General features: G+C 42.6%; 1 protein-coding gene across 1 annotated transcript in view; it reads right to left on the reverse strand.

The window, feature by feature from the left end:
• Nucleotides 1-1,224: 1,224 nt before the first annotated feature.
• The window catches only part of htr7c (5-hydroxytryptamine (serotonin) receptor 7c), an 89,323-nt gene continuing 76,793 nt past the window's right edge, over nt 1,225-13,754 (reverse strand). Inside the window, exon 2 of the mRNA XM_024438453.2 lies at nt 1,225-3,890. Within this exon, the coding sequence (XP_024294221.1) occupies nt 3,152-3,890 (739 nt within the window). The 3' untranslated portion in view covers nt 1,225-3,151. The remainder of the gene's footprint in view (nt 3,891-13,754) is intronic.

The following is a 13,754-nucleotide window of genomic DNA, read 5'->3' on the forward strand; positions in this document are numbered from 1 at the left end:
AAGCCTTAAGGTCTATCATGATTCCCTCTATGAAAGGTCTATAAATCTAGCCAGCTTTGTTGATATATTTTGCATTATTTAGGTTTTGCTCTTTGGTGAGGAGATCTTTTATGTAACAATGAAGGAGCATTTTAAAGGCCTCTTGACGGTTTCTTGTTTCAAAGTGCAATATGACAGGGCATGTTTTAAGTGTGAAACAGCTGGCAGAGATATAACATCTGTGGGTATTAAATAGTTCATGACCATATGAATGTCTGAGTGACTGGGGAATATATGTGCATACTGGAAGAAACCACTGTGAGATTTTAAACCAAGTGCTGCTTTATTTACAAAGTGATGAAATAAATATGCTTTCATTTCTCCAGGTAAATTTGAGAGAATAATGTCGGCAAAGCAGTTGTAGACGGTATGTGAATGAATTTTGTCGACACTAGACACTTTAAATAACATGGAATTATATGACAAAATATAGTGCAAGCCAGGAATAGATATCTGTTTGCAATAATAATGAACAAGTACTTTACAAAAATCGAGGTAGAGAAAGCATACGCTGCTTCAATGATTACGTTTTACACAGATCAATACAGAGAATGTCAACTGAACAGAGCAGTTGTTGTGATCAACTGAAGTTGAGGCAGAGTTCCTAGAAGTTTTGACCACATCCTGCTATGAAGTAGAGACAGCAGAAGTAGCAATACCTGTTAGAGATGAAGATGCTGATGGGTGGACTTATTCCTTGTTGGGTGAACCTCATCAGCATAATTAGTGTCTTTTCCATAATGGTCATGTTGAATAGTTTGATCAGCTTTTGTTACAACACAAACAAAACGGTAGGGAAAATCGTTAGTTTAAGATCACTTCCACATGTTTTACCCTTATGTGCTTAAGTATGCTTGGGTGACGTAGTTTAAACCACTGTGCTGCTGAACTACAGATGTAGGATCTTAATTTCAGCCAGTTTGCTACAGCAAGAAAATAATCCAGCAACAGGAAATATGAATTATTATGTGGATTATAATGAATTACATTTTCTTAGGGGTTGATATACTTTTCGTAAGGGGAAATCAAGTCTAGAAATGACAAACTCCAGAAGCCTATTTAAACCTCAAATACACTACAAGTTTTAAATGTCCTGCATTGCAGGAAAGCTCTCATGCAACAGGGTGATCAAAGTAGCCCTTTCCTGCAGTCAAATGACCTAGTTGCCTCATGGGTGGAATGTTATTCATAGTTTTCATAATTTCATAATTAAGAAACATCTTTTTTTTTAAACGACGTGTGTTTCTATGTCAAAGCTTTTGTTATATTTCAGTCTTCTGTGATGTTATAAAGTGTACATTTAAAACATGATCTATATCTGACATGGTACAGGTGTCTTCTTTTTTAAGCCCATAACCATGTGTGTGAGGTGTATACTTTTGTTTCAAAGTAGATTTGTTTAAGACTACCAAGAAACACTCTGTGTGACCCTGTTTTAGTCCACTGCAGTAAAAGGTTTTAAGATCCTACATATGTACTGTATGTCAGATTTACTATGCACAACATTCTGTTCCTCCATGGATAATGCATAGCATGTTAGACAGATGCAAGTTTCAATGCAGACTCCACTGAACAATGAATGCCAAATGAAGAGTTTTGTTTTCTGAAATAGTGAGGGTTCCTGTGGATTTTGTAAATGGGCATTTCTCAGAGATAATATGTTTCTAGTTACAGTACATTCTCAGAGATAATTTGTTTCTAGTTACAGTACATTCTCAGGCGCTAACCATTAGGCCTACTTGTTGTACCATCTCTTTTTTCTCTTACCCATTAAATCACTTCAAATCACAGGCTTGTCATATTTGCTACCCTCAGGTGCTTTGTGGTAACATTGAAAGATTAACTTTTGTTTGTTGGCTTTCATTTGCATTACGATTTATATTCAAAAGTAATATACTATCTTTGCCATGTACTGTGTGTGTGTCCCTTGGGTCTGTGTGTGTGTGTCCCTTGGGTCTGTGTGTGTGTCCCTTGTATCTGTGTGTGTCACTTGGGTTGACTTTGTAGTTAACTCTTTAATAGCTAAGTGATGTTGGCCAGCAGAGATCAATGTATTCTATTCAATGATTGAATGGAGAAACTGACAGTCAAAGGCATGTCTGGAAATAAAATGACAACGCAAAAGGTGCCTTCTGAGGTGTATACTACAAAGCAGATTCAGTGAGTTAGCCAGCTAACTTTGATAAACAACGACAAATAACAGATGATTTTCTGGTTCATTAAAAAAGCTAAACATAGATACATGTATGTGTTTTTGGTTGTTGAGTCAATGAGACAATGGCAATTTCAAGATAATCTTTCTGAAAACGTTCAACATTTTCAGAATATTCAGGCTCCTTGATCCTGCTTTGTAGTATACCCCTCTGTTCTGCAGTGTTTTTGTTGGTAAACAGAAAACACTTAACTGCCTCCACAAAGTAATAGATTCACATATACCTATACAGACCATTTTCAATTGTTCACCATCATCACCTACTGTACCACAGACAAGATGAACTGGAAACAGTTATGTAGATACCGATTCCGTGACCTTCATTGGTTTAAATCAATAGCCACTGGCACCCACTTGCTCAAGCATCAATTTGGCAAATATCATCATGCAGAAATCTATTCGCAGCCCATGCTTTGAATGACCCAGAATTATTGCAGAAATCTATTCGCAGCCCATGCTTTGAATGACCCAGAATTATCGCCTGGGTCCGCATGTCATTTCCCCAGTCAATGCACCATCCACCAGACATGAATATGAAGTCAGGACTGTGTAGCATATGCACAAAGCCAGTGTCAACTTGAATAGCCCGTCAAATACGGTCCATGGTTTTGGGTCCCAAAATAGAATGACTGAGCGAGTCACACAGACACAGACCTAAGGAATGGCCTTATCTCTGTGCCTCTGCAGTGGGTTAGAGAGGAAGTAACAGTCAGCCTCTGTCTTTATCTGTCTTTATCTACAATACTACTGCCAGGTCACAGGTCATCCCTCTAAGCTTCCATTATACAACCACAGAAACTGCACTTCCCAGTAGTTTTTGCAATAAGGACGGCATTTAAAATTCCTTGGACGCTTCTGGGGCCCCAAACTCTCCTCCTCATCATCCTTGTCCTCTTCCTCCTACACCTTGAGGGCCTCATGCACGCCCACGGCGGACAGGCGTCGGTTGATGTTGCGGTAGCGGCATCGTAGCAGGTCCTTGTATGTGGAGCGCAGATCCCGGTTGAAGAAGGCATAGATGAAGGGGTTCATGAGGGAGTTGGCATAACCCAGCCAGAGGAGGAACCTTTCCAGCCAGATGGGCACGCAGCTGCACTCCACCCCGCAGATGAAGGGCCTAGCTGTGGACAGGATGAAGAAGGGCAGCCAGCAGACAGAGAACACACCGACGATCACCCCCAGCGTAGTGGCTGCCTTCTGCTCCCTTTTGAAGATGGAGATGTTGCGGCGCTCACGGGACAGCAGACGGGATAGCGCCGCACACTCCTCGGCCACACCTTGCGGCTTCAGGCCCTGCATCCTCAGCGCCTCACTGGCCACTGTCTCCAGCCGCTCCCGCCGGGCAAAGTCGGTGAAGCGGTGCTTCAGACCGCTCTTGCGGGCGGCCCTGAAGATCTTGTAGTACATAAAGAGCATGACGAGCATGGGGATGTAGAAGGCCACTGCCGTGGAGTAGATGGTATAGCCAAAGTCCTGGCTGATGAGGCACACGCCGCCCGTGTGGACATTCTTGGCCCAGCCACAGAAGGGGGGCAGGGTGATGGAGGCGGACACCAACCACACCCCCAGGATCATCTTGGCCATCAGCTGACCGTTCTGCCTGGCTGGGTATGTGAGGGGCCGGGTGATTCCCAGATACCTGAGAGAGAAGAAACAAAAATAATTTAGCAAGGAAAACTTTATTATCCCATATGGAAATGCAAGCAGGATAAACATACAAGGCTACATGCCCCTCTTCTGTGGCTGGGTCAAGAATGTCCAAACGGGCGGTGTGTGCCTCATCAGCCAGGACTTTGGCTATACCATCTACTCCAATGTAAAGATGGCGCCGGAGAACAAGGCTGATGTTTTACGTATTCCTAAACAATTGAATTTTTTTGTTTGTTTCTCTGCTTTGTTTGTAACTTATTAACTTATTTTGTACATCATGTTGCTGCTACTGTCTCTTTTGACCGGAAATAACTTCTTGACATCAGAACTTCGATTACTCACCACGGACTGTCAGAATCCTTTTTTTAATTTAACAAGTTCGACATGAATGATATATCGCTTTCCCGGAAACAGGCCCAGATCCCCGTCATTTGCGTGAAGAGAAGGTGGAGAAAAAGGGGCCATAGGGTGGGCTGCCTTCTGAGAATTTGTAGTCAATCGAATAAACCCCCACTTCCTTCCATTCTGCTAGCACACAGCAATCTTTGGAAAATAAATTTGATGACCTACGCGGAAGATTAAATTACCAACGGGACATTCAAAACTGTAGTATATTATGCTTCACGGGGTCGTGGCTGAACGACAACATTATCAACATTCAGCTGGCTGGTTAAACGCTGTATCAGCAGGATAGAACAGGGGCATCTGGTAATGCAAGTGGTGGCGGACTATGTATTTTTGTAAATAACAGCTGGTGCACGATATCTAAGGAAGTCTCAAGGTTTTGCTCGCCTGAGGTAGAGTATCTCATGATAAGCTGTAGACCACACTAACTACCTAGAGAGTTTTCATCTGCATTTTTCATAGATGTCTACTTACCACCACAGACTGATGATGGCACTAAGAAAGCACTGAATGAGCTGTATTCTGCCATAAGCAAACAGGGAAACGCTCACCCAGAGATGGCGCTCCTAGTAGCCGGGGACTTTAATGCAGGGAAACTTAAATCTGTCTTACCAAATTTCTAGCAGCATTTTAAATGTGCAACCAGAGAGAAAAAACTCTGGACCACCTTTACTTCTTTTCTCTACTGTGTCATTGACTTGTTTGTGTTATTGGCTTGTTTATTGTTTACTCCATGTGTAACTCTGTGTTGTTGTCTGTGTCACACTGCTTTGCTTTATCTTGGCCAGGTCAGAGTTGCAAATGAGAACTTGTTCTCAACTAGCTGTCGTGTCTTTACTACCATTAAACTGAAGACTTATAGTTTTTATCAAAGATTCTCTGTAATTAGTATTACGCGAACTGATCGAACTGATTAATCATGTAACTGTAATTAACTAGGAAGTCGGGGCACCAAGGAAAATATTCAGATTACAAAGTTATAATTTCCTAATATAACCTTTCAGATATTTTCATATCTGATCAATAGCCTTCTGATTAATTAATTATTTGCGTTAGTCTCATTCCAAACGTGAATTGTTGGTCATCTGCACGAACCCAGTCTTCACTATGAGTCATCGATACATCAATTGTCTTAAATCATTTATTTATTAACTAACAATCATAGAAGTGCACACACAAACAAACAAAGTAAATATGGTTACAAGAAATGATAGGAGAATGTGCCCTAGTGGGCTAAACCGGCATGGTGTCTTGTTAGACAAAAGGGGGAGTAGGGTTCACCTGAGAAGTCACTACAGATTTGATAATTGTAGCAATTGAAATACTAATCCTTTGCACATGAACGCTCACTCATTCGGGAACAATTGCAATCAATCAATATATTTACGCTCAGTGTGTCGTCTTGATCACTGTTGAAAAGTTTGTTCCTTTTGTAGAATTCTTTCTCTCTCTCTCTCTCTCTCTCTCTCTCTCTCTCACACCACAATGTAACAAACGGACCAGTTCGTAGCTGGATTCTTCACTGATCTTTTATACCTTCTCCGGAACATAAATGTTGTTTGGACCTCAAGATCTGTGAGGTGGAAGAAATTCCTTTGTTCTCTGTGAAAATTCACTCTGTCGTTATACTGTGTGGCCATGAGGAGATCCTCTCCTCAGGAATTTACGACCTCTCTCTGACCACAGCAGTCTGGTTGTAGGAGCAGAGAGCGGGGGATGGTGCTCGATGTACCCAAAGAGGGCAACATCATGACATAGCCTACCTGGTTAAATAAAGGTGAAATTTCAAAAAAATTAAACTCCACACAGAGACGTATACAAAGCTCACCCTCGCCTTCCATTTAGCAAATCTGACCATAATGCTATCCTCCTGATTCCTGCTTACAAGCAAAAATTAAAGCAGGAAGCACCAGTGACTCGATCAATTAAAAAAGTGGTCAGATGAAGCAGATGCTAAGCTACAGGACTGTTTTGCTGGCATAGACTGGAATGTTCCAGGATTCCTCTGATGGAATTGAGGAGTACACCACATCAGTCATTGGCTTCATCAATAAGTGCGTCGATGATGTCGTCCCCACAGTGACCGTACATACATACCCCAACCAGAAGCCATGGATTACAGGCAACATCTGCACTGAGCAAAAGGCTAGAGCTGCCGGGACTCTAACCTGGACGCTTATAAGAAATCCCGCTATGCCCTCCGACAAACCATCAAACAGGCAAAGCATCAATACAGGACTAAGATCGAATCGTACTACACCGGCTCTGACACTCGTCAGATGTGGCAGGGCTTGCAAACCATTACAGACTACAAAGGGAAGCACAGCCGAGATCTGCCCAGTGACACAAGCCTACCAGACGAGCTAAACTACTTCTATGCTCGCTTCGATGCAAATGACACTGAAACATGCATGTAAGACCTTTAAACAGGTCAACATTCACAAGGCCGCAGCGCCAGATGGATTACCAGGATGTGTACTGCGAGCATGCGTTGACAAACTGGAAAGTGTCTTCACTGACATTTTCAACCTCTCCCTGTCCGCGTCTGCAATACCAATATGTTTTAAGCAGACCACCATAGTCCCTGTGCCCAATAACACTAAGGTTACATGCCTAAATGACTACCGACTCATAGTACTCACATATGTAGCCATGAAGTGCTTTGAACGGCTGGTCATGGTTCACATCAACATCATTATCCCAGAAACCCTAGACCCACTTCAATTTGCATACCGCCCAAACAGATCCATAGATGATGCCATCTCTATTGTACTCTACACTGCCCTTTCCCACCTGGACAAAAGGAACACCTATGTGAGAATGCTATTCATTGACTATAGCTCAGCGTTCAACACCACAGTGCCCTTGAAGCTCATCAATAAGCTAAGGACCCTGGGACTAAACACGTCCCTCTGCAACTGGATCCTGGACTTCCTGATGGGCCGCCCCCAGGTGGTAAGGGTAGGTAACAACACATCCGCCAAGTTAATTCTCAACACAGGGGCCCCTCAGGCGTGCGTGCTCAGTCCCCTCCTGTACTTCCTGTTCACGCATGACTGCACGGCCAGGCACAACTCCAACACCATTTAAGTTTGCCGATGACACAACAGTGGTAGGCCTGATCACCGACAACGACGAGACAGCCTACAGGGAGGAGGTCAGAGACCTGTCCGTGTGGTTCCAGGACAACAACCTCTCCCTCAACGTGATCAAGACAATGGAGATGATTGTGGACTACCCGAAAAAGAGGACTGAGCTCGCCCCCATTCGCATCTACGTGGCCGTAGCGGAGCAGGTTGAGAGCTTCAAGTTCCTTGGTGTCCACATCACCAACAAACTATCATGGTCCATGCACACCAAGAGAGTCGTGACGAGGGCACGACAAAACCTATTCCCCCTCAGGAGACTGAAAAGATTTGGCATGGGTCCTCAGATCCTCAAAAGGATCTACAGCTGCACCATCGAGAGCATGGTTGCATCACTGCCTGGTATGGCAACTGCTCGACCTCCGACCGCAAGGCACTACAGAGGCTAGTGCGAACGGCCCAGTCCATCACTGGGGCCAAACTTCCTGCCATCCAGGACCACTATACCAGGCGGTGTCAGAGGAAGGCCCTAAAAATTGTCAAAGATTCTAGCCACCCTAGTCATAGACTGTTCTCTATGCTTCCGCACAGCAAGCGGTAGCGGAGAGCCAAGTCTAGGTCCAAGAGGCTTCTAAACCGCTTCTACCCCCAATCCATAAGAATCCTGAACATCTAATAAAATGGCCACCCAGACTATTTGCATTGCCACTCCCCCCTATTTTACATCACTGTTACTCTCTGTTGTTATCATCTATGTGTAGTCACTTTAATAACTCTACCTACATGTACATATTACCTCAACTAACCAGTGCCCCCGCACATTGACGCTGTACCGGTACCCCCCGTATATTGTTTCGCTATTGTTATTTTACTGCTGCTCTTTAAATGACTTGTTACTTTTATTTCTAAGGACCACTTTAAGCCATAAACTCCACAGAGCTGGGCTTTACGGAAGAGTGGCCAGTAAAAAGCAATTGCTTAAAGAAAAAAATAAGCAAACACGTTTGATGTTCGCCAAAAGGCAAGTGAGAGATTCCCCAAACGTATGAAAAAAGGTACTCTGGTCAGATGAGACTAAAATGTAGCTTTTTGGCCATCAAGGAAAACGTTATGTCTGGCACAAACCCAACACTCCTCATTACCCCGAGAACACAATGAAGCATGGTGGTGACAGCATCATGCTGTGGGGATGTTTTTCATCGGCAGGGACTGGGAAACTGGTCAGAATTTTAGCATGGTGCTAAATATAGGGAAATTCTTGAGGGAAACCTGTATCAGTCTTCCAGAGATTTGAGACTGGGACGGAGGTTCACCTTCCAACAGGACAATGGCCCTAAGCATACTGCTAAAGCAACACTCAAGTGGTTTAGGAAACATTTAAATGTATTGTAATGGCCTAGTCAAAGCCCAGACCTCAATCCAATTGAGAATATGTGGTATGACTTAAAGATTACTGTACACCAGCGGAACTGATCCAACTTGAAGGATCTGGAGCAGTTTTGCCTTGAAGAATGGGCAAAAATCCCAGTGGCTAGATGTGCCAAGCTTATAGATTCATACCCCAACAGACTTGCAGCTGTAAGTGCTGGTGGCTCTACAAAGTATTGACTTTACGGGGGGCTTAAATAGTTATGAACGTTCAAGTCTTCTGTTTTTTTGTCTTATTTCTTGTTTGTTTCACAATAAAAAATATTTTGCATCTTCAAAGTGGTAAGCATGTTGTATAAATAAAATGATACAAATCCCCCCAAAATCTACTTTAATTCCAGGTTGTAAGGAAACAAAATAGGACAAATGCAAAGGGGGTGAATCCTTTCGCCAGCCACTATCTTGCATCTAAACAAATGTGTAAGCATTTCACTGTAATGTTCACCTGTTGTATTCGGCGCATGTGACTAATAACATTTGATTTGACAATACAAAACATAGAGACACTGGGGCAGCAGGATCAGGAAAACACGACAGCACTCCGAGCTAGAACATAACGTTCTGAGAACCATATGTTGTATAGAGCTTGAGAGCGTTCAGTAGATGTCCTATGGTTATTTTGCATACAACGTTCCCACAACTTTCTGGGAATGGTGCAAGATAGGTATTAAAGAAACTTGACAAAGCATTTGTATTTTATTTATTCTTATTACTTTAACTGAATGTTTTCTAAAAGTTCTAACATGGTTACATTTCATATTTTTTTGGCAATAGACATTTCAACTGGTTTGACATTGGGAACAACATTGGGAAAAACATTATTCTGTGGAAATTTCAGTACTTCAGCATAACATTTCCTACAGGTTTCCTCATGGTTCTATTGAAAGTAATGTTCTCAAATAGTTCAGAGAACGTTAAGAAATAACATTCTTCTACAGAATATTCCACACGTGTTCACATGGGATAACATTTAATGTCATATTTTTATAACATTCTGGGAGCATTAAAAAATGGTATGACTTAAGAGATGTTCTCAGAACATTCAAAGAATGTATGTATCTCTTATGTCAGTCCTTGGCAATATTCCGGGAATGTAAAAAATAATCTACACATTAACATCAATTAGCTCTAAATTCCATTCTCAGAACATGAACTTTAAATACAAAAATAGAAGAAAATGTAAGTAACTTTCACAGAATGTTCTAAGAATGTTTTTAAAAAACATACACATTCTGTTCTCTTATCAACTGGGTGATAGCAATCTGAGAGTTTTTCCAGGATCAGACTGGTAGGTTGGTGTATGTGTCTTGCCTTGGTTACACAACAACAGAGTCATGTCACTACTCCACTCTACTCACTCACTCCCCCATCCCAACTCTTACTAATGCATTAATAACCATCTCAGTCTCAAACTCTCTTTCTCTGTCAGTCCCAGTGCACTTACACCACAGTGGTAAGACTGTGAATGGGTCATTAAATACAGTGCATTCGGAAAGTATTCAGAGTCCTTGAATTTCTCCACATTTTATTCTAAAATTCATTGAATTTTTCTCTCTCCCCTCAATCTACACACACAATACCCCATAATGTCAAAGCGAAAAAGGTTGTTTATTTTTTTAATGAAAATGTATTAAAAAAAATGTTTTTAAATATATATTTACATAAGTATTCAGACCCTTTGCTATGAGACTCGAAATTGAACTCAGGTGCATCATATTTCCATTGATCATCATTGAGATGCTTCTTCAACTTGATTAGAGTCCACCTGCGGTAAATTGAATTGATTGGACATGACTTGGAAAGGCACACACCGGTCTATATAAGGTCCAACAGTTGATAGTGCATGTCAGAGCAAAAACTAAGCCATGAAGTCAAAAGAATTGTCCGTAGAGCTCTGAGACAGGATTGTGTCGAGGCACAGATCTGGGCAAAGGTACCAAAAAATGTCCGCAGCATTGAAGGTCCCCGAGAACACAGTGGCCTCCATCATTCCTACTTACTGGTGCTCTTTCATGCCCCCCTTGGGTTGTGCCGTGGTGGGCTATACTCGGCCTTGTCTCAGAATGGTGGTTGAAGATATCCCTCTAGTTGTGTGGGAACTGTGCTTTGGCAACATGGGTGGGGTTATATCCTTCCTGTTTGGCCCTGTCCGGGGGTATCATCGGATGGGGCTACAGTGTCTCCTGACCCCTCCTGTCTCAGCCTCCAGTATTTATGCTGCAGTAGTTTATGTGTCGGGGGGCTAGGGTCAGTGTGTTATATCTGGAGTACTTCTCCTGTCCTATCCGGTGTCCTGTGTGAATTTAAGTATGCTCTCTCTAATTCTCTCTTTCTTTCTCTCTCTCGGAGGACCTGAGCCCTAGGACCATGCCTCAGGACTACCTGGCATGATGACTCCTTGCTGTCCCCAGTCCACCTGGCCGTGCTGCTGCTCCAGTTTCAACTGTTCTGCCTGCGGCTATGGAATCCTGACCTGTTCACCGGACATGCTATCTGTCCCAGACCTGCTGTTTTCAACTCTCCAGAGACAACAGGAGTGGTAGAGATACTCTTAATGATCGGCTATGAAAGGCCAAGTGACAATTATTCCTGAGGTGCTGACTTGCTGAACCCTCGACAACTACTGTGATTATTATTATTTGACCATGCTGGTCATTTATGAACATTTGAACATCTTGGCCATGTTCTGTTATAATCTCCACCCGGCACAGCCAGAAGAGGACTGGCCACCCCTCATAGCCTGGTTCCTCTCTAGGTTTCTTACTAGGTTTTGGCCTTTCTAGGGAGTTTTTCCGAACCACCGTGCTTCTACACCTCCATTGCTTGCTGTTTGGGGTTTTAGGCTGGGTTTCTGTACAGCATTTTGAGATATCAGCTGATGTACGAAGGGCTATATAAATACATTTGATTTGATTTGATTCTTAAATGGAAGTAGTAGGAACCACCAATACTCTTCCTAGAGCTCACTGCCCAGTCAAACTGAAGAATCGGGGGGATAAGAGCCTTGGTCAAGGAGGTGACCAAGAACCTTCCAGAAGGACAACCATCTCTGCAGCACTCCACCAATCACTCCACGGAAGCTACTCCTCAGTAAAAGGCACAACAGCCCGCCAGCTTGGTGGCACAACAGCCCGCCAGCTTGGCTTGGCCAAAAGGCATCTGGTCTGAAACATCTGTGCTAGCTGGGTAGTATATCTATCCAGTAATATTCTGGCCTTCAACATGTATCCATTTGACATGGCCTACCCACATATGTACAGTGCATTCAAAAAGTATTCAGACCCCTTGACTTCTTCAACATTTTATTACAGGACAGCCTTATTCTAAAGTGGATTAAATGTTTTTCCCCTCATCAATCTACATACAATACCTCATGATGACAGAGCAAAAATAAGTTTACACATTTAAAAAAATGTACTCAAAGTCACAAATGGAAAAATCACATTTACCAACCTAGAATGCAGTACTTTGTTGAAGCAACTTTGGCAGCAATTACAGCCTCGAGTCTTCTTGGGTATGACGCTACAAGCTTGGAACACCTGTATTTGAGGAGTTTCTCCCATTCTTCTCTGCAGATCCTCTCAAGCTCTGTCAGCTTGGATGGGAGTGTCGCTGCAAAACTTATTTTCAGGTCTCTTCAAAGATGTTAGATCAGGTTCAAATCCAGGCTCTGACTTGGACACTCAAGGACATTGAGACTTGTCCTGAAGCCACTCCTGCGTTGTCTTGGTTTTGCGCATAAGGTCATTGTCCTGTTGGAAGGTGAACCTTCACCCCAGTCTGAGGTCCTGAGTGCTCTGGAGCAGGTTTTCATCAAGAATCTCTCTGACCTTTGCTCCGTTAATCTATCCTTCAATCCTGACTTGTCTCCCAGTCCCTGCTGTTGAAAAATATAATCAAAGCATGATGCTGCCTCTACCTTGCTTCACCATAGGGAAGGTGCAAGGTTTGCTCCAGACATGATGCTTGGCATTCAGGCCAAAAAGTTATCTTGGTTTGATCACACCAGATAATCTTGTTTCTCATGGTCTGAGAGTCTTTAGTTGTCTTTTGGGAAACTCCAAGAAGGCTGTCATGTGCCTTTTACTGAGGAGTGGCTTCCGTCTGGCCACTCTACCATAAAGGCCTGATTGGTGGAGTGCTGCAGAGATGGTTGTCTTTCTGGAAGGTTCTCCCATCTCCATGGAGGCCACTGAGTCTCTTGGGGACAATTCCTTCAACCTTGCGGCTTGGTTTTTGCTCTGACATGCACTATCTATTGTGGGACCTTATATAGAGAGGCATGTGGCTTTCCAAATCATGTCCAATCAATTGATTTTACCACAGGTGGATTTCAATCAAGTTGTAGAAACATCTCAATGATGATCAATACAAACAGGACGCACCTGAGCTTAACTTCGAGTCTTATAGCAAACGGTCTGAATTCTATATATATATATATATATATATATATATATATATATATATATATATAAGGTATCTGTTTTTTAATATTTAACACATTTGCAAACATTTCTAAAAACCTGTTTTCGCTTTGTCATTATGGGGTATTGTGTGTAGAATGATGAGGATTTTTATTTTAATTCATTTTAGAATAAGACTGTAAATTAACAAAATGTGGAAAAAGTCAAGGGGTCTGAATACTTTCCGAATGCACTGTACATGTTGTTTTTCTCTACGAACCTGGCAAACGTCTTGGGACTCGGTACAGCCAATCTGCCAACTTCTGTCTGTAGTGTTCAAACAGTTTGGGTCACCCCACTGTGGAAGGGTGAGACTGTCACGAACATGTTGTTTTGCTCTAGGACGCCCACAGGCTTCAAAAGACATGTCTGATGGTCCCTGGTACCAGTTGGAAAAAATGGGGCTTCACAAGCAAGGATATTGCTGCCAGTAAGATTGCACCTAAATCAACCATTTATCGGATCATCAAA

This window comes from Oncorhynchus tshawytscha, linkage group LG12 (assembly GCF_018296145.1).
Source record: "Oncorhynchus tshawytscha isolate Ot180627B linkage group LG12, Otsh_v2.0, whole genome shotgun sequence".
NCBI lineage: Eukaryota > Metazoa > Chordata > Actinopteri > Salmoniformes > Salmonidae > Oncorhynchus > Oncorhynchus tshawytscha.